Genomic DNA, 19,507 nt, shown 5'->3' with positions numbered 1-19,507 from the left:
CATCATTGGAGAAATGATGCTTATTAGCCCAGCTGACTTATAAGGTGGAACCCCTTCAGAGAGGAAATGTCCTTTACAAAACGATCCTACATATAAAACATAAATAGCACAAACAAAGCAAAAGTAGAAAATTAGCAAAACAAGAACAAAAAATAACAAAAAGAAGTAAAGCACCACTTCTAAAATACCGGCTACGAGTACCGCAGGGGTACATCAAGGTACTTCAGGGTATAATTAAGATTCTAATTATGTTTCTAAATCCATTTGAATGTTTTGAAATTCCGTGAGAGGAACAGTTACCAGTTCTTTTCAAATTAAGAGCAAATTAATTGGAACATGAAACAACTTATTGCTAAATTGTATTATAGCCACCCCTTTGCAAAACTATGTGCTTTTATTTTGTTAACTTTTACACAGATGCGCATTGTCATTGTTCCGGTGGTCAAGCAAGAATTTAGAGACGCTGTAGTGACCTTTCTTCTGGAGTTGCTGCTGGAGATACCAAATTTAGTTCCAAAAATAAAAAAATAATACATAAATGGAACAACACTCTTTTTTTAAGACCCCCCCAATTCAATCCTAGATGTACGGGTCATTCGTGTTTTTTGTCACTATCACCAAAGTGCTAACTTCTCGTGTGGCACTGTGGGCTATTGTTGGCTTAATCAGCCTCATTAAAAAAAAAAAAAAAAATGCGGGGAAACGCTTGTAGTGACTGAAATGAAATGAATGAATTTTTACCGCTTTTATGTCATAAACGACTAACTCACTCACTCACTCACCGCAGTTTGCTTCATCCGAGTTGTCACCGCAGTCGTTTTCTCCATCGCAGATAAAAGGGGGAAGAGCACAGAGACCAGTGCCACACTGAAAGCGTCCTGGCTGGCATTTGAATTCCGCTGTTGGAATAGAAATACAAACTTTATATCGTCAGAAGTTACAAGTGGAGCGTGCTGTTAAATTGTGTACATTTAGAAGAAGGAGGTTGCAGTAATGATGTACGCTCACTAAAGTGAAAAAAAAAAAACTACAGGGGGTCACTTACAGATGATACTGTTTTTCATCTGAGGATTTTATTAATGGCCTCACCGTGTTATCATACGCAAGAATGAATCTTTATTGTGTGAACGACAACTTTTTTAACCTCTCATCTCTTTCCACATCCGATTCAAATCATTCCAATTCAAATTTATCCCGCATGATAATAACTGAAACATCATGGGGGCTAATATTTTTCTAATTCCATTTACGTGTTTACAGTTTTCTCCAAATTGAGTTGTTTTCATGCCAAAACTTCCTTTTCATTCCCAAAGAGGCAACGCATTCAAAGGTTATCGTTCATTTATTCAGATGGTATATTCATCGCTGCACATTTGCATCATTCCTACTTCAGATTAAAATTAGTCAGATACATCTACTCACCAAGGGAATAATTTTCAATCAAAAATGTGACATTTTCACCATTAATACACCCACAAAAATGTCCCGATTCATTCCAAATGACGCTCTCAAAAAATTCAAAATGTTCAGCTCAATCAATTCGCATGGCAAAAATTCAGGTTCATCAAAACTCAACATTTCCCAAATAAAGAGCCCCAAAATATTCCCTATTCAATATCAATGGCATGATTAAAAAAAAAAAAACCCAACAGATTCATTTTCCTCCCATTACAAATTTGAATTAACTAACCTTGGAAACGTCTTTTCAAAATGCCAACTTTTCAGTTGTCCCAGTAAAAAATTGCCGATTCATTCCAAATGATGTGAAAAATAGCCTGGCCTTATTTCAAGGGATCAACACTTGGGATGGCAGCCAATACTTAAGATCTACTGCTCTCTTTGGGCACTTTTATGAACTCCCTCACAAAGTAGGAATGACAAAATAGAGGAATAGAAAATTACCATTATCATAATGTTATATTACAAATTTCTGTACTTACCACGCAAACGGCAACTCGAATAACTCAAAAACGGTTGACGACGCAAACCTAAGAAGATAACACACTCACGGCAATCCGCAGGTTCGTCCGATCCATCCCCGCAGTCGTCCACCGTGTCGCATTTCCACCAGAAAGGGATGCACTCATCCGTCCCGCAGCGAAACTTTTGGCCCAAAGCGTAGCATAGGCGGAAATAGAATAATAAGCACAAAATCAACATGGATCCTCCAATTTTCGCTTCATCCGTCTTCCGAGCGAGGACGCAAATCGATACGCCGGCGTTTGATGGGGCCGACAAAGCATGTCGGCACACCGACGCGGGAAAGAAACGCAGAGCTGCGCTGTTTGCCTTGGGGGCAAGTTCTGATGAGGATGGAAAAGGAGCATCATCAAAGTGGTTTGTCTAATGAAGAGGCCGAGGCGCATTGCTGACCTGACTGGAGGTACAGTTGGACAGACAGGTCTTATTGTCAGCAGCCAGGTAGAAATTACTGGGGCAGGCACATTTGTGGCCCCCGCCGGGGGATAGAAGACACAGGTGGCTGCAGCCTCCGTTTGCGATCTGACACTGGTGCTTAGCCACTGCGAACAAACACACGTGGCGGAATATCTATCTCCGGAACTTCTCAAGGAGACTAAGAACGCCAGCGCCAGATGGAGTTCCTACCTTCAGGCTGGCGCAGGGAGTGGTAGACCTTGATGGATTTGATGGCCTGCCAAGAGTTGAGGAGCTCCAGCCCTTGAGTGCCGGTCGTCTTGTGAACTCGCCGGAGAGATTTGGATTTGCCGTCCGTCCAGTAGATGAAGTCCTCGAACAAGGTCAGGGCCATTACACCTTGGATGTGATCATAGGACACTGGGGAGGGACAGATGGACTCCGGTAAACATCGCTGATTGCTGTCCTCGGAGGTAAATGTTGTCTTTACACCAAAATGTTCAACTGCGGGAACATTATTTTGACTGGAAAACAATTCATTGTATTAAATGTATGTATTAAAATGTATTAAATTCAATTGAACATAACTATATTTAAACAAGTGACAAACTATCTGTAGTTACCATAATTTTTAGGCATACTATTGATTTTTTCAGAAATTAAAGGATTTAAAAAAATATGAACAGTAAATACAATAAATATTATGGAAATAAAACTAATTGTCTTATGAGTGCAATTTTTTTCAGTGTGTTCTTTTGTTATTCAATTCACTCAGGGTAGTTTGCAAATATGTTAGAACATATTTCCAAATTTATTTGAACATTTCTCGTATGTTCAATGAGTGATAAGCAGTGCTTATTTGCCGTTTTTTTTTTTTGGTAACATTAGGCACACTTGCTTGCTGAGAAAATTAAAGGATTTTAAGTTTTAAAAATAAAAACATGGTAGTTGTTTTTCCAACATATTCGTATAACGTAGACAAAATATAAAGAAAAATAAATAAATTCCAATATAAAATGTAAGGCAAATGCTACAATTCAATACACTGTGTTGTTTTGAAAAAAGATGCTATGTTTTTAGCGATTAGCCAACAAGTACAGTATAATGTATGTGTAAACTCATTCAAAAGTATTTAAACGCCTTCTGATGACTGTACAACTGCTTCCAATCCCGTTTGTAATTACATTCAAACAACTTTGCTAGTCGACGCTGTTTACTCCACATTGGCAGTTCCACATATCCGCAAGTCTTTATTTTAAAAAACGTTGATAAAACCAATACTTTATGCCTGATAAACTAAAAGTTTGCACACACATAAAAAGATGCAAACTCCTGCAAACTGATCTCTAACTTTGCATGTTCAATCTCTCTTGGTGAGAGAGATTGAACATGCAAGTTAGTGCCTACAATTTGGGATTTTACTGACAGCTGTCAAACTTAATTAATCGCATCCACCAAAGGATGCTTCATTTCTAAATCGCTCAATGTGTTTCCGAAACACATTAACTGGCCTTGTTGAATGAATTTGGGGATGAAAAAACATGCTTCCTGTAAGTCTATATTACCTTTGTGTCTCTGTGTGCCTTCCATATTGGCGAAAAGGATATGGTTGTCATCGGCCCAATAGAGCCTCTTGTTGGTATAATCAATAGCCAGAGCGGTGGGGCTATAGATCTCCTTGTCGATGATTACCCTTTGCCCTTGGCCGTCCATGCCGATGCGTCCGATGTGGGGAGGTTCGCAACAGTCCACCCAGAATACATACCTAGTCAGTAGAGAACCAGAGAACCATCCGATTTGGAACGAGGACATTTTGCGTTGAAACCATAGGAGAGTAAAAAAAGAGACTGATATAAGGAGCTAAAACAGAGACGATGAGCATCATTCAATGCACAAACCCTGTCTGTGGGTCCAGCACCAGATCAGTGGGCTTCATAAGGCCTGAGCTGACCAGCACAGTCGGATAGAGGCCGTTGGCTTTGGACACCTCCAGCGTTTTCTTTTCAGCGTCGCACCAATAAAGATTCTTTCCAATCCAGTCCACTGCCAAGGCGCTGGGAACGGCGGTTTTGTGGACAACCTGAGAATCCAGCAACAGGAAAATTCAGTCCAGGCCTCAAAATAATCATATTTTTTTATGAATCATCGTCTTAAAAGGAGTATGTGGAGTTTTCGCTTGCACCTGTCAGAAGCTTAGGAGCATTACGGTAAATGCAGCATTACACACTTCTTCTCCTGCTGTCCATAGCTACTGTATAAAAGACGTGGCCACCTCCGGAGGAGTGCCACCCCCCATATAATACAATTTCATGATAACAAGACCTAGGATTATATTTAAAACTACAAACACATCTCAGTGCAACCAATGGAAAACCTTCAAAATAAAAGCATATAAGATTATTGCATTGAGGTTTATGTACTGCATTAATTGGTGTTTTGATGTTAATGTTGTGTTTAATTGAATGGCGTGTTATGCTTCGGGGCTGTGGCGTTGACATGTCTACTCCTCTTTACCCTTCTGCTCATCGAAAATGCAATCTCAACTGAACATGCAGAATTCACGAGAACGCACACATTTTTCTACTAAACAACGTTGGGCCAGATTCAGGACAATTCTTCCGTACGGATCAGATTAAGTAATGAAACCTGGCACTCTTGAACACAAACTGTCATGAAAAACAATTTTCAGTTTCGTGCTTATTTCCAGCCTTGCAGTCTGACTGTATCTTACCCGAACAAGCTTGAAGGAATACTAAACAATTACACAAACAATGTACACTTAACTTACAATATTTGTCTGATCAGAGTACAAAGTGTCTTTCGAATGTATTATGAGACAAAATGAAATAAGAGGGAAACAAAATACGCCCCCAGCAAAAGCAATTTGTTTGGTGGCTGTGTACTGCAAGCATAATGAAGCATTTTGATTCAAAACTTGTTTTAGGGGCGCGCTGTTGATATCGTGGCGAATGATCAATACTTCCAGGGCAGCAATTTCGTCTCTATCTGTCTTCAGTGCTTCTGATGCCTCTGTGACCTTCTGTTGTTAGCAACATTTTTCTTTTCCTGTGCTTTTATCCTCCCATTTGTTTATTTCCTTTTGGTATTCTGTGCATGCCATTGGAAGCACTGGTAGGCGGGCGGAGTGCGATACAAAGCCAGCAACGGGATTTTGCTGATAAATGCCAGATTGGAACCACTATAGGCTGCTAAATGTGCTTATAAAATACACATATAGGCAATAAGCATCTTTTGGGGATCGCACGGCCACTCACTCACACAGCTCTACCATATGTTATTTGAACCATGAATAATTATGTACAGCCCATATCTTAAATTAGAAACTATAGTACAGATGCAGTGTTCAAATCATTTTTGCTATGGCAAAACAGATAAAACAGTGACTGATGATAGGAAGAATAGAAAACATCAACTCCTGATTATGATATATCCTGATATATATTGCTTGCGTGTGCATGTGAGCGTGCATGTGAGTGTGTGCATCAAAAAAGTGATGAAAGAATCTCCAGGAGGCATCAAATTTACAGACAAGTCTTATAATAGTGGACCTTTCTTCTACCAACCCAGAGGGTATGGTTTGAATCCCCTGCCATTGTGCCATGTCCAAGTGCCCGTGAGCAAAGATAGTAAATGCCCAGTTTAAGCCCCGTGCAGTATTTTGACAGTTTTCGGCTCATCTTATTCCACATCATTCTCACAGTATTTTAACCAAGGGGCGCAATCCTGGTGGTGTGATAATTAAATGGTCATGTGATGTTGAAGAGAATGTCACCATCTGGGAAGAATTTCATCCCCATACTGTATTCTTTTAATTCTTTTCCTTTGCTGTGAAGCGGCTTTGATGAAAAAAATCAAATGATTGGAGGAAATACTGCACAATAGCAAAATAAAGAGGTACAGAAAATATCAAAAGTGCTTCATGCGGCTTCATTTTCCCATTGCTTGCGTCCCCGCATGCTCGTGTATTTTCTCAGAAAAACACCCATCCAAACGCGAAATAAAAAGGAGACACTAGACACCAATTTTGCATCTTCTGTGCACATCATCTTTGTCTAAATGCAGCCTTATATTCAACTCGACACCTATCCACTTTGCTGGAAACGTATATGGCGTGCACCAGCTAATACGCAATTCCCCCATTGCAATTATCAAACAATTCAACCAAATTGTTATCTTGTGCCAGTCTTTTATTATAACGTAAAGCGGCTACCCCCCATCAGTGCTGTCCCATCTGTGTAAACGTAAATTGTATGCTTCCAGCAGATACGCCGGGGAACAAGACGAAGAGTTTGGCAACAGCTATGTGAGAGGATGAGCTCGAAAGTGATAGAAGATATACAACAAATGCAAAAAAAAAAAAAAAAAAGAGTAAGTATGTGGGCGTGCCGTCAATATCCCAATAAATCTGTCCAGCTGGCACATCTAGCAGACGCCGTGAACACGGCGCTCGATCTGCCATTAAACAACACGATGCGCTTTGAGTCTTACGCTCTCGTCATTACCGTGAAAATCTATCATCTTGGCAAACGATTAGGCTGTCACCCACGGAGCCGATTCCAGCCACCGAATCAAAACAATAACATGTCCTTCATTGTGCGGTATCTTCAAAAAAAAAACACCTCAGGCGGCACCAGGCAGGGGATTCATTAAATCAACTTTCTGCTCCAAACTCCACGATAATGACTGAAGTGAATTATCCAGGATTTTAGAATTTTCTTCAAAACATGAAAGTGTTTGTTCATTACGGAGAACACAAATAAGTATGAGCATCCTTGAAGAAACTTGGAAAATCGCACACTTCTAAAGAAGAGTAAACAGGGACTGATAATTGGGCCGGATTTGAACAGTTTCAAAGTTAGCAACTACTCGATTGTTGAACATCTCAGGCAATTATCCTGTGTTGTAGAAGGATTTTTTTTTTTTTTGTCAGATGTGCTTGAGGGAACAGTCGGGGCCAACAGTTGGAAACATTAAAAAGGTGTTCAGTGTTGACAGCAAACACTATTTGTTTTGGCCAAACATCGTAATTAAATGATTTTGATGGGTGTTTGTGTGTGTGTGTGTGTGTTTTTTAACTCAGTCAAATAAAAACAGCAGCAACCAGTAAATAAATATATACAGCCCATCGTCTTCACCATATGTGGTGTTTCTAACATTTTGAAATTTGGGTTAAAAACACAATATAAAAATGTGTCTTACAATAATATTCAACCATATTTACAATTCCTGTACATGAAATTCTGGAGCTTGCGGTCACTTATTTTGAACACCCGTTTTGGATCGTAGACATTGTTAAAATAATAATAATAATAATAATAATAATAGTAATAATAATAATAATTGGGCTGTGTTGTCAAGAACAATCATCTTTATGGAAGCAACTCGCATTTAGAGGCAGAAGTGGGCAGTCCAATTGGACCAACTTTTTGCCGATGAACTGCCGGATGATGGAAGACATTTTAAAAACAATGGCCCAAGACTAACGGAGCAGTAGATTTTGCCTGTCATCTTAGTGCGTTGTAATCGTCACCACCTGTGACTGTTGGTACCGGTTTCTCATTCAATCAAATCTCGCAAATTTCTATAAAATGTAAAAACTGCTATTTTTTTCCTTCATGTGTTGTCTTTGACCTTTTGCAAAGTGGTAAAACAAAATGCAAAGTATATCGTACCTTTTAAACAATACTTAAATATAGCTACATTTTCATATTTAGTTGCAGGTGAAAATTGAAGCTTGTGCTCACAAAATATTTACCATAAGCTTCAGTATTTCACTCAGTACATAATTCACAGTACAGTGTTTGGATTTAAAAAGATTTATAGGATGTAACCTGTAATTGCACTTGTGCTATTTTTCAATCATCAATTTTTTTTTTAAACTTTATGGCATATATTGTGCTTTAAAACAATACTTAATCATATTTAAAACTTCAGATGTACCTGTAAATGAAATACTGACACATTTGGTAAATTGACCAGTCACGTGGATTTGAATGAACATCTTTGAAAACTTGTTTTATATAGTAGGCATTTATTTACTCATTTAGTTTTTTTTTTTTTTTTGTCAAGGACATTCATCTCTGTTGTTTTTTGCAAAGTATTTATTTTTCACTTTTCGTATGTTGACACACTTGGAATTTTCATTGCTTTGTTTCTTTGAACTGGACAGGTTTAAGGAACAAGACTGCTGATGAATATGTCACAATGCTTGCAAAGAAAACTTATCAATGTAATTAATCTCTTCGCCATTCAGATAAATTTGCACTGCGACAAAACCTATCTGGTTGTCATACTCATGTCACACTTTGTAGTATCAGTGGTTCTTTTAATTAACTTATTAGAGAATTTCCATTCGAGACGTTTTGTCCCCTTTCGCAATCAAGGTTCAAACATAAGAACCAAAAGAGCTGAGTGTTTTGTAATACACTCTACATACGGTACAATCCCAATTCTAATGAGAGGGAAAGAACAATCTGTGATGGTGATCCGCTGCTTTTCTTTTTACAGAAATGAACGTTATCAAGAGACACGACCCAAAAGAAAAATTAGTAGAGCCCAACTGATACAGTACGTATTTATTTTAGGCTGCTGATTTTTGTCAGGAAAAAAGAAACACAATTAACAATTAATCGGCTTATTAATTAAAAAAAATATCCTGAGTAAAATTGTTTATAACTAATGAATTTCAGCAAGTGTAAATTACATGTAGATTTTCGCTATTCACCTGTTACCCAAGAGTCTTGAGAATGAAGATTTGCTTTATTTTTGATGCAATGTTACCTTCAGATCGCTCCCATTGAGTCGCATCCTGTTGATCTTCCTTCCACTGGGTCTAGATGAGTCCACCCAATAGATGAATTCCTTCTTGTAGTCAAAGTCGATGTGTATGATGTTGTTAAGGCCCTGGGAATCCAATTGAAAGACTCATGTCATGCTTTCTTAAATTATTGGATGTCAATTTCAGCTGTTGGAGATTTGTGAGAAACTATCCACAAAGTAGGAGTAGGTCTTTTTTCTTTCACATGCATGAGGAGAACGGAGAAGGACCGCACAAGGTCAATTCGCTCCGAACCCTCTCTTTTTACATAAAGGTTCCCACCCTAAAAAACAACATGCACACGCATCTTTTTATGTGCATATTAGCATGGAGACGATTAGAATGATTAGCAACCCTGACAGCCTGATGATGAAGTTTTGTATCTAAGTGTAAAAACACACTGACTTTTTATCAAGGAGGGGGCTCGTTTTCCTCTTCAGACTTAGGGCTGCATGACAACAAGTAGCTGCTCTTACCAGTTGTCATGGTGACCGAAGCTGTATGCAGCATTGGCCCAAAAGTACAGGAGGCGGGAAACACAGTTTTAATTGCATGAAATATGACTTCCGCTTCATAATAGGCTCATTTTAAATGATATACACTGTATGTAATGTTGTCAAAAGAATAAAACATTGAAAGATTAATTAAGATCTGTAATTAAGTGATCGAATCAATCTGTATTTAATCGCACCAAAAGATTTCCGAGAAATATCCTTCAATCATTTTTGTATTTTAAATATAGATACATTGTGTTTTTGTGGCGGATCAACGGATTGCTTTCAGTTATTTATTTCCTTTAACGGACTTGAGCAGATGCAGTTGTGACCTTTAACCTTCTGCTTTGCCAATTGTTGGCTGCAACCTTTACTTTCCACCATCAGGAGGAAGAGTGCTGCTTCTTTTTTCAATCACCAAATAATCAGAGAATAACATTAAAATAAAACATGCTCCATCCAGTCCATCGCAGGGATCTCAGGTTTATTTTCCAAGAAGCTTTGCTATGGCTTGCTACATTAGCATCTTTGTTGCTATTGTTAGCTGTGGATGCTTTGCATTGATGTGGTATGCTAAACTTGATCTGAAAGTACCTTCTCACAAAGAGCGCTTAAATAAAAAAAAGTATATTTTGCGTATTACAACAAACCATATTTGCATTTCAATATGTACCTGTAAGGGATGATTGATCAAAGATGCCGCCGAAGCGTGTTTTATAGTTAAATTTAACATGAATCGAACCGAAAACTCTTACACGCACTTCCACTTTCACATCTTCTTTCTGCCCTCCCACCAATAAAATGAGCCTATCAGGTTATGCTCATCGCAATGACAGCCAATGGCCGTTTCAGGATGTGATTGACCCACAATGACTCAAGCAAAAGAAGCCATAATTTAAAAAGCATGAATTTAAAAATTAAAAAGTAGATGATACTAGATACAATAATAAGGCTTTAATATGTAATGAATTGATTATAATTATTGACAAAATCATATCAGAGGTAGTTAATATTAAAAAGATCTGGGACTTGTTTCAGATGTTGAATTAAATAAATAATCACAAATCATCTCATTTAGGCGCTTAAATTACACGTCCAAACAATGCATCGTCGTGAGTCTCACGCCTTGTCTCCTGCAGACAAGACCTCATTGTCACTCCCACAAACACATGCCCCCCACCCATCTCACTGCGAGGCTGCCTTGAAAAGGTGTCAGATAATCCGGCAGGTGAAATGAGACATCTTCATCAGATCATCAACACCTTCTCAGACAGGCGCCAAAGTGCCCCTCGGGAGCATCACACTACTCCAAATATCATCTGTTGAGATGAAATCAGCATGCGCCTTTTATCAGCAAGCTTAGATCTACATTTTTAGTGTCCCTGCGGAAAGTATAGAAAGCTTCCAGCTGCAAACTCATTGACAAGCTTGTCATCGAGTCGAGCACGGCAAAATACAGCCACATTTTTTTACACGCCTTAGCAGTAAAGACAAGTCGTCGTTGATTTACTGTTCCACAAACTCGTTTGTATCTTTTCAAACGACATTAGTTAGACTCTTTGGCTGCCATTGACGGCAAAAGACGTCGATGGCAGTGAATGAGACCATCGGGTTTTCCTGGGCTGTCAGTGGATAAATGAACACAAGTCAAACATTAATTCTTAACTCGTTCTATCCAAAAGCCATATTTTTACATTTTTTTTTAAGAGTCCAGACAAACATTCCATCCCAGGTATTTACAGTATCATATATTTTTTTCCAAATGTCTTTGGAGTCTAAAACTGGCTTGTACTAAATGAACTAAGTACGTATGTATTTGATACATTAGGTACTTAAGTACTACAGTAATCAGTTATTTGTGTATGCTAGTACTTAAGTAATCAAATACTTGAAGTACTTTAGTAGTAAATAACATCAAGAAATAATTTTGCTTCGAATTTAAAAACCTACAATCACTTTGGCACTTAATTACCTGAAGTAATTGATTACTTGAGTACTCAATTACCAATAGTAATTAATCTAGTTCTGAGTTCATTTAGTACCAGCCGTTTTTTATACCCTCCTTTAGACAAACACTCGAAAAAAGATCGTAAATAAGTACCTGGGATTGAATAGCTGGACTCTCAAAATAAATAAATAAATAAATAAATAATTATAAAATACAGTATAATATAAAATATGTCTTTGGATTTGGATGAGTTAAAAAGATATTTCTGTCTCTCTTGTTGGAAAATTGCATCATTAATGACCAAAAAAAATTCAGCTGAAAAACAAAACTTAAAAAAATAAAGGCAAACAAATGTTTACAAAGGACCTATTATAAAACTACACTAAATCTCTTCAAGTTCCAATTAATTTGTACTTAATTTGAAAGGGAAAATTAATTCTGTTATGACATTACACAACATTAAATTAGATTTGCTGATATCAGCAGAAACCCTGTTAGAATATCAACAACCCATACCATCATTGACGAACTACTAGGTTAGTTTAAAAATAAAATAAAATAGAGTCTGCTTATTCCGTAGCCTTCAAAGTTAGTAAAATAAATAAATAAATAGATGATTGATAAATTATTCACACACAAAGCGACACAAATAACAAAGCATAAATAGGTATGACTCACAGTCCTTATAAAAATGTTACAAGGCCAATAATGCTATTCCGCACCTGTTTCAAGATGGTATAATTTGATCCATCCACACTCAGCTTCCGAATCTCGTGGTGGTCGGCCATGATAAGAAAAGGCTCTTCAGCTGCGATGAGGGAAAACAAACAAATAGCAGCTCTGTTGACACTTGAATTCCGATGAGAAACCCAAACAACGCTAACCTGACGAAGCCTTGCAAACATTGGGGTTGCGTTGGAGAGCTTCGTAGCCTTCCGCGCACAAGCATTTGTAGGAGCCGTAGGTGTTGATGCAGCGCTGACTGCAGGGCAGGATGGTGGAGCATTCATCAACATCCACGCACGTCCTCCCGTCGTTCTTCAAGTGGAAACCCGGCCAGCATTTACACTGATGGCACAAGCGCAATTGGAGAATAAGAAGTGCGATTGCATTGCTTCAAAACAAAATGTACCATAACGAGTCATATATGGCAAGAAGGGGTACGATTATTTTGAAGTTCCCGTCCTCCGGATAAAAACAACGTGGTGTTGACCAACGCTCCCTCAGCAGGAGACCGGTGGACCGTGGTCGACGTGTTGAGTACACCTGGTTTGTACCTTCAATCCCAGAGTCCATCCATCAATACATCCATTTTCTATTGCCGCTTATCCCCACTTGTGTCACACGCTTCCTGGTGCCTATCCCAGCTGGCTATGGGGGTAAGGCGGAGGACACCCTGGACTGGCTACCGGCCAATCACAGAGATCTAAAAAGGACTCATACTAAGTGAATCAAGAACTAACGTAATTAATTACTTTAGGTAATAAAGTACTCAAGTAATTATTCACTTTAGATTATGACTGTTTTACCTAAAGTAATCCAACCGTGATTACTCTTGGTACTGACGTAATTGATTATTTTCATACTTAAGGACCTGAAGTAATTGGAATTAAACATTGCATTACTTTGGGACTTGACTGCCAATAGCAATTACTTCATTATTGAAATATTATAAGTAAATAATTATTATATGTAAGCACATAAAGTAATACAAGTAATTGCAAATATAAGCAATATTATCAGTTTGACATGTGCAAATTTTTATTTCAGGGATTTTTTTATGTATTTATTTATTTTGTACTCGCCATTTTCCGTGGCCAATAGCCCTGCAGTATTGATTTTTGCCTTATATAGCCATCATCGGCTGTAATTAGGTTATTTTATTCTCTCATTCGAAGTCATGGGCATCCAAGATTGATTTTTACTGTGCGGCGAATAAAATAAATGGTCGCAAGCAATTTCGCATGACGCCAGTTTCCCAATCCCCATTTAACATGAGAGCGAAGGGCTACGCATTAAAGCCTTTTGGTTGGCCGGTCTGCGGTCCACTGCTGAGACCACAAATGTTTGAGATAAAGGTCTACATTGATGTGCTCCCTGTCCAGTTATGACCGAGTCACCGCGGGGAAGCGTAAGTTTATTGCGCTTTCAGCTTCTTTTAGACGCAGCAAGCCACATCTTGGGCATCCGCAAACGGCGCAGGAGGCAAATCCGGGGATCAAGGCATAAACATTCACAGTGTGACAGCACTGATGGCCAAAGCTGCGGTGGATGTGGCCTTGACCCGGATTCGTACCTGACATTACACACTAGGAGCAGGCAGTTGTTGGCATATCATTACAGCATCCTTGGAAGATTCAAGGTTATTCATAACGTCAATATATGCAGGCCCCTCCCGGTTATATCTGCTCACTGATGAGCTGAGTCAAGACGGATTTATTATCAGCCGTGACACATCTATGCCCGCGATGTGCTTTATGTGCACCATCCGAGTGAAGCGCCTTGAGTTAGATGTTCAACGTGAAGTCGGTACGCGCTGCTCGACCGTTTCAAAAAGCAGAACGCAAGTAGAAGCGCGTGAAGCCTTTTACTCCGCAACAAAACAAATGCTAAGTGCATCAATAGCATGCGCTATTGCAGCCATTTATCATTGGAGCCAATGAACAAAACCGGATTACTTTTCTCAGTCTAAACAATATTTCCACGATAAAGTAAATGGCGAGGCATTGTGCACAAACGCAACAATGGAGCAATGATTTCACGCTACCGCTGGAAGATAGAAGAACTTACTTAGCATCCAGTCAGGTAGAGCTGAGTCATCCTTATTTGGATTATAGACCCCAGGGGGTCATACGTAATTCATGATCTCAGGAGGTTGATACAATGGATACGCAAGCCAGATCCAATTGGCACACGATGTGTCACATACAGAGGAGTTACCGCCAGAGCTGGCCTTTTTTTTTAGACATTTTTACTGGTGCCCCAAAAATTGTAACCTTCATTGTCAGTCCAACAATCTTTTTTCAGCCTAATAAATTGTAAATCGTCAGTTTGTCGTTTTATTTTTACCAGGCTTCTGTCGTCACTTCGAGATCTGTCACTTTCTAACTTGTCTTATTTTTTGAGGCTTCTCCTCATTCGTCAGCAAAAGGCTGGACAACCAATCGAACTGTGTTCCAGATTTCTATTCCGACCTCCTAATAAATTAATTAAAACATCATACAGTGATCTCTCATATGTTTATTCATTCATCATGCATGTGTTTTAATTAGTTATCATAAATGCCGGACTGCAATTTGCAGCCGATTAAGCACCAAAAACATTGCAACAGTGGGCTGCTTTGTATTATTACCCGCATGTCTACACATTGTTGAACAGGATATTTGCAAACAAAAAAAAAAAAAAAAGACAAATCATCCTGTATAACAAGCATTAAAGCATATCTCAAACAGAAGAGCTCTTTTATGCTATCTAATGACCTCGTATCGGGTGAGGCCAAGGTCAGCTTCAGCTCCTCATGACCTTGGACAAGACGAGCTTTCTGAAGGGGCTCTTACCTTGTAGCCAACAGGAAGGTCCTGGCAGTCTTGAGTGCACCGGCTAACCCGCCGATTCAAGCACTCGTTCACCTTGCAGTTTCTCTCATCCGACTGGTCCCCGCAGTCGTTTCTCCCATCACAGAGATTGCCCTCGGAAATACAGCGTCCGTTGGAGCACATGAAAAAGGAGCCGTTGCACAAACTTCCTGAAAAGAGTCAGACACGCTTGGATCTGCAAAAAATTTCTCCGAAAGATTTTTGTCCTGACCCGGGACCTTGACAGTATTTTACGTCCAGTCGTGGACACTCTGTGGGTCCTCATGGCTTTTGTTCCTATGGCACGTCCCATCAATTTTTGCGGGTGCGGGGTAACTCTGTTAAAAAGCTTCCAGCTGAGAGTCAAACAGCAGTCTTACCTGCGGCCAGACATTTGAGGTTGAGGGGCAGTTCATCCGAGCGGTCGGGGCAGTCCGCGTAGCCGTCGCACTCCCACTGCGCGCTGAGGAGACAGCGACCGTCCCCGCAGCGAAACTCTCCGGATCCACATGAGCGATAGACTGCGGGAAGATGGACATGGGCATTTTCCGCAAGCTGCATCAGTGACAAGTCGGTTTAAAAGGCAACTCAATTCAGCTATAGAAAGCTGCGCAAGGCAATAGGCTAATCCTTCAACTGTGGTGGGAGGTAACGAGGTTTTCGCAGCTATCGTGTGATTTTCTGTTGGTTCGTTCTTTTTGTTGCCGTTCTTCCAATGTCTCAAAAGAGGTACTGTATTTAGATATCGCTATATATATATATATATATATATATATATATATATATATATATATATATATATATATATATATATATATATATATATATATATATATATATATATATATTTACAGATTCTAGACATTTATAGATGTATTTATTAATAAAAGTAATATGTATTTGTGAAAAATATGGTAGAGGATGATGGAAGAATGGAATAATTAGTTTCACTGTCTTTTCTTTAGAATAAGTACATTTCAAAGTCTTTACTTTCTTATTTTTACTTGGTTAAGTCCATTTTGGTGTTTTCCTTTAGAATAAATACATTTCAAAGTCTTTACTTTCTTATTTTTACTTGAATTAAGAGAAGTTGTATCAGTTTTCTACTATAACCGAATTTTTACTTCATGAGTATTTCTTAAAGGGTTTTTAGGGAGTTTGCGATTAAAAAAAAACACTTTTTTCTGTTTTAACTGTTGGTGAATTGTTTGTATGAGCTGACAGGAGTGCTTTAGTAAAATATGGGATTGCGGCTAATAATAATTGTAATAATGCACCAATCCCACTCAGGGGGCGAGTGTCTGTGAAGCAAGCAGCTGTTTTGATCCTGTCTGAGGTCGCAAATATTTTTGCTAAATGTTCGCAATATGTTTGTTAAACATTCATCAGACGTTTGCTTGTTCTAATTTTGCAAATTTTAAACAAATTTCCTTGCAACAAGAGGAAATTTTACTGCTGCAAACTCCCTTTTTGTTATGTTAGTTAAATCAGTGGTTCTTCTTTAACCATTTTTTTAAACAATTGCACATTTACTGGGTCAATTACTGGTAGTCCAATTAAAAATGATTTCAGACTTATTTTCCTGAGACCTAGACTATTCATTTGTGTCCAGAGTAGTGGACATAGGTTTTTGGTTTATACTTCTTGACTCATTGAAGCTACCCTTCAAAGTCATAATGTCCTCAGTCAAGGACATCCAAACCTTTTCAATGATGTCTCGTATTGGCAGTCCTGCTGGGAGAAAATGGACAAAAAGTGGACACAAATAAATATGCTGGGACTCAGGAGGAAACAGCCAGGCTAGTAAAAATGTATCTTTGACGTCTATAGCCGTCAACGGCAATAAACGCGTAGAGTACAGACCGTAAGTACTTTAAGAACCATCGTTATTCATTTACCACCAGATTATTGCAAAGTGTCTCCAGTGCACCTTTTACGTCAATGTATAAACACGACGCCGCGTCAATCATAAAACCAAGCGCCAGAAAATTCCCATTTGACGATATGCAGTATATGTGAGTAAACAAATAACAGTATACTGAAGTGAATTCCTTTAGGGCAATATATCCACAAATTAGAATTGCATAGCAATGAGTAGGATTTCACATAATAAAATGAGATCTGTGAAAATATCATTAGAGATTCCATTTCATTTTATCATCAATAATTCTCAACGTAAACGTAATGATTTTAAAAAGATTTTTTCCAAGCAGGTGCTTCTGTGTTTGTCCCTTGCTCCAAGCGTGATGAGTCACCCGGGCTTAATTTTGCTCATCATTTTTCTACCGTCATTCCCAGCCTCAAGCTGTCATTAGGTGATCCTATTAAAAATTGTAATGAAAGGGAACAAGTGGAGCGCATGCAAATGAGGCCACGATCATAAACGGCAGCTGAATATTAAGCGCAAAAGGCCACAAAACACATGCACTTGCCACATTCCACCGACTCGTCGGATCCGTCGCCGCAGTCGTCGTCATGGTCGCAGACGAAGCGCTGGGGGATGCAAGCTTTGTTGTGGCAGTGAAAGGAGCTGTCGTCGCACGTGTTGTTGGGTGCTAAAATGTGCCAGAACAAGTCACATTTGTAAACACAAGAAACAAACAGAAGGATCTTGATTTACATGACCAACATGCAGATGGTCTATATGAGACACGTTCCAATTTGGGATTTTTGTGGTGAATGAAGATTCATTCCAATGTAAATTAGCTTCCCAACGGCTAACTGCTAAATATTTCAAACCTGCTGGGTGGCATCTTTATTGTCGGATCTCGGTGGATTCAAAATGCGCACCTCGGGAGGGGTAGCGCTTATTTTTCTCCGTTTCTATTAGCTTCTGGTATAACTGTCTTTACATAAAGATCAAAAGAAAGATGAAGGATGGAAAATGCAAGATTCAACATTATTTATTGGAATACTCTCAAAGCTTGCATTTAGCTCCATTGGAAGTAATGAGAATGTAGCATCCGCTAGGGTAAAGGATCTAAATTAGCATTGTAGTCATATTTGGTCTGTTGAGATTTCAAGCAGATTAATAACGTGAACGTGGAACACAAATTATACAGAAATATCTACTAACTTTTATCACGGGCGGCCATTTTGCCTACTTCTGTTGATTGAAGATGACATCACAGTTGCTCAGACCTCGGTTAACAACCAATCATGGCTCAGGTTATGAATGTCACATGACCTAAGTCAGAAAATAGCCGAGCCGTTAATGGTTATCACACAAGCCCTAAACAACTGTCGTGACATTTTCAGAAAAGAGACAAAATGGCCGCCTCCTGAAAAACAGGTGGACAATATTAATCAGAATGCCATATTTAGATGGGTGGGGGCGCATCAAACATCAACAACCCCTTTGAAGGTCACGGAGCAAAGATTTAATGGGGTCTGTTCAATTTCATTCTTTCATCGTTAATATGTTTTGTAATACACATGCTGCTCCTAGGAAGTTGCCATCTATAGTTTGATTAAATTTTAGGTTTAATTTACACATTTCAGAACCAACTGACACTTGAGGCATCGCAGGTGTAGTTACTCAATCCACCACTAGGGCTACTGCAAGTGATGTTCTAATAACTAGCAAGAAGGCTACAAAAATGAGATTCCGCATTTGAGTATTTAGTAATCGCACCTGCATTTTAATCAATTTTTAATGGTTGTTATGCTTTGTAAAATGGTTCCAAAGGTCTCAAGAAAAAAATTCAATCACTCCTTAACCTTTAAAAGCTACCGAAGGCATACAAGGATAGCACTAAGCTTTGTAATACCTCGCACATCCAAAACAACTAAAAGGAATCTATTTTCGAAGAAGGCGCATGCATAAACATTGATTTCCCTGCGGGTGCAAGACTCCTTACTAATACTCAGTCTAACCTGCCTCTGCACAGATTTAAGCCATATGCTGAAACATTCACAAAAACACAGTCTTGTGGTTTTTTTCTGGACTGGACGACGATTGTTTATTTTTTTTTCTTCACCACTGGTATCATGTTTTCAGAAAAAAACAAATATTCAAACTTCCAAGATGTAGTCATATACAGTCAAAAAGCTTAGTTATATAAACCGTGGCAGTGACCTGGTCAAGATCTAGGACAGCAAGTTTTGAGTTTACCACAGCCAGCCGCAGAAAGTTCATCACTCCCGTCAGGGCAGTCTCTTTCGCCATCGCAGAGCCAACGTTTCGGAACACAAGCATACGATCCTGGGCAGCTGAACAGCCCTGGAGCGCAAGTTACCGAGCCTGAGAAAAAGACCAAAAGAAATCATATTTTAA

General features: G+C 38.9%; 1 protein-coding gene across 1 annotated transcript in view; it reads right to left on the bottom strand.

Annotated features, from left to right (window-relative positions):
- The window catches only part of LOC148423597 (low-density lipoprotein receptor-related protein 1B-like), a 247,169-nt gene that overhangs the window by 38,913 nt on the left and 188,749 nt on the right, over positions 1-19,507 (bottom strand). The window contains exons 53-65 of the mRNA XM_088415013.1: positions 19,346-19,474; positions 17,652-17,786; positions 15,612-15,752; positions 15,214-15,401; positions 12,541-12,724; positions 12,379-12,464; positions 9,178-9,300; positions 4,275-4,456; positions 3,942-4,141; positions 2,608-2,796; positions 2,374-2,522; positions 2,010-2,103; positions 783-899 (exon numbers count right to left, since the gene is read on the bottom strand). Coding sequence (XP_088271139.1) covers positions 783-899; positions 2,010-2,103; positions 2,374-2,522; positions 2,608-2,796; positions 3,942-4,141; positions 4,275-4,456; positions 9,178-9,300; positions 12,379-12,464; positions 12,541-12,724; positions 15,214-15,401; positions 15,612-15,752; positions 17,652-17,786; positions 19,346-19,474 — 1,917 coding nt within the window. The remainder of the gene's footprint in view (positions 1-782; positions 900-2,009; positions 2,104-2,373; positions 2,523-2,607; positions 2,797-3,941; positions 4,142-4,274; positions 4,457-9,177; positions 9,301-12,378; positions 12,465-12,540; positions 12,725-15,213; positions 15,402-15,611; positions 15,753-17,651; positions 17,787-19,345; positions 19,475-19,507) is intronic.

Source organism: Hippichthys cyanospilos, chromosome 5, assembly GCF_059441005.1.
Source record: "Hippichthys cyanospilos isolate Australia breed blue-spotted pipefish chromosome 5, RoL_Hcya_1.0, whole genome shotgun sequence".
NCBI classification, from domain to species: domain Eukaryota; kingdom Metazoa; phylum Chordata; class Actinopteri; order Syngnathiformes; family Syngnathidae; genus Hippichthys; species Hippichthys cyanospilos.
The sequence above is the reverse complement of the archived record's forward strand: the minus strand, read 5'-3'. Positions and strand labels throughout refer to the sequence as shown.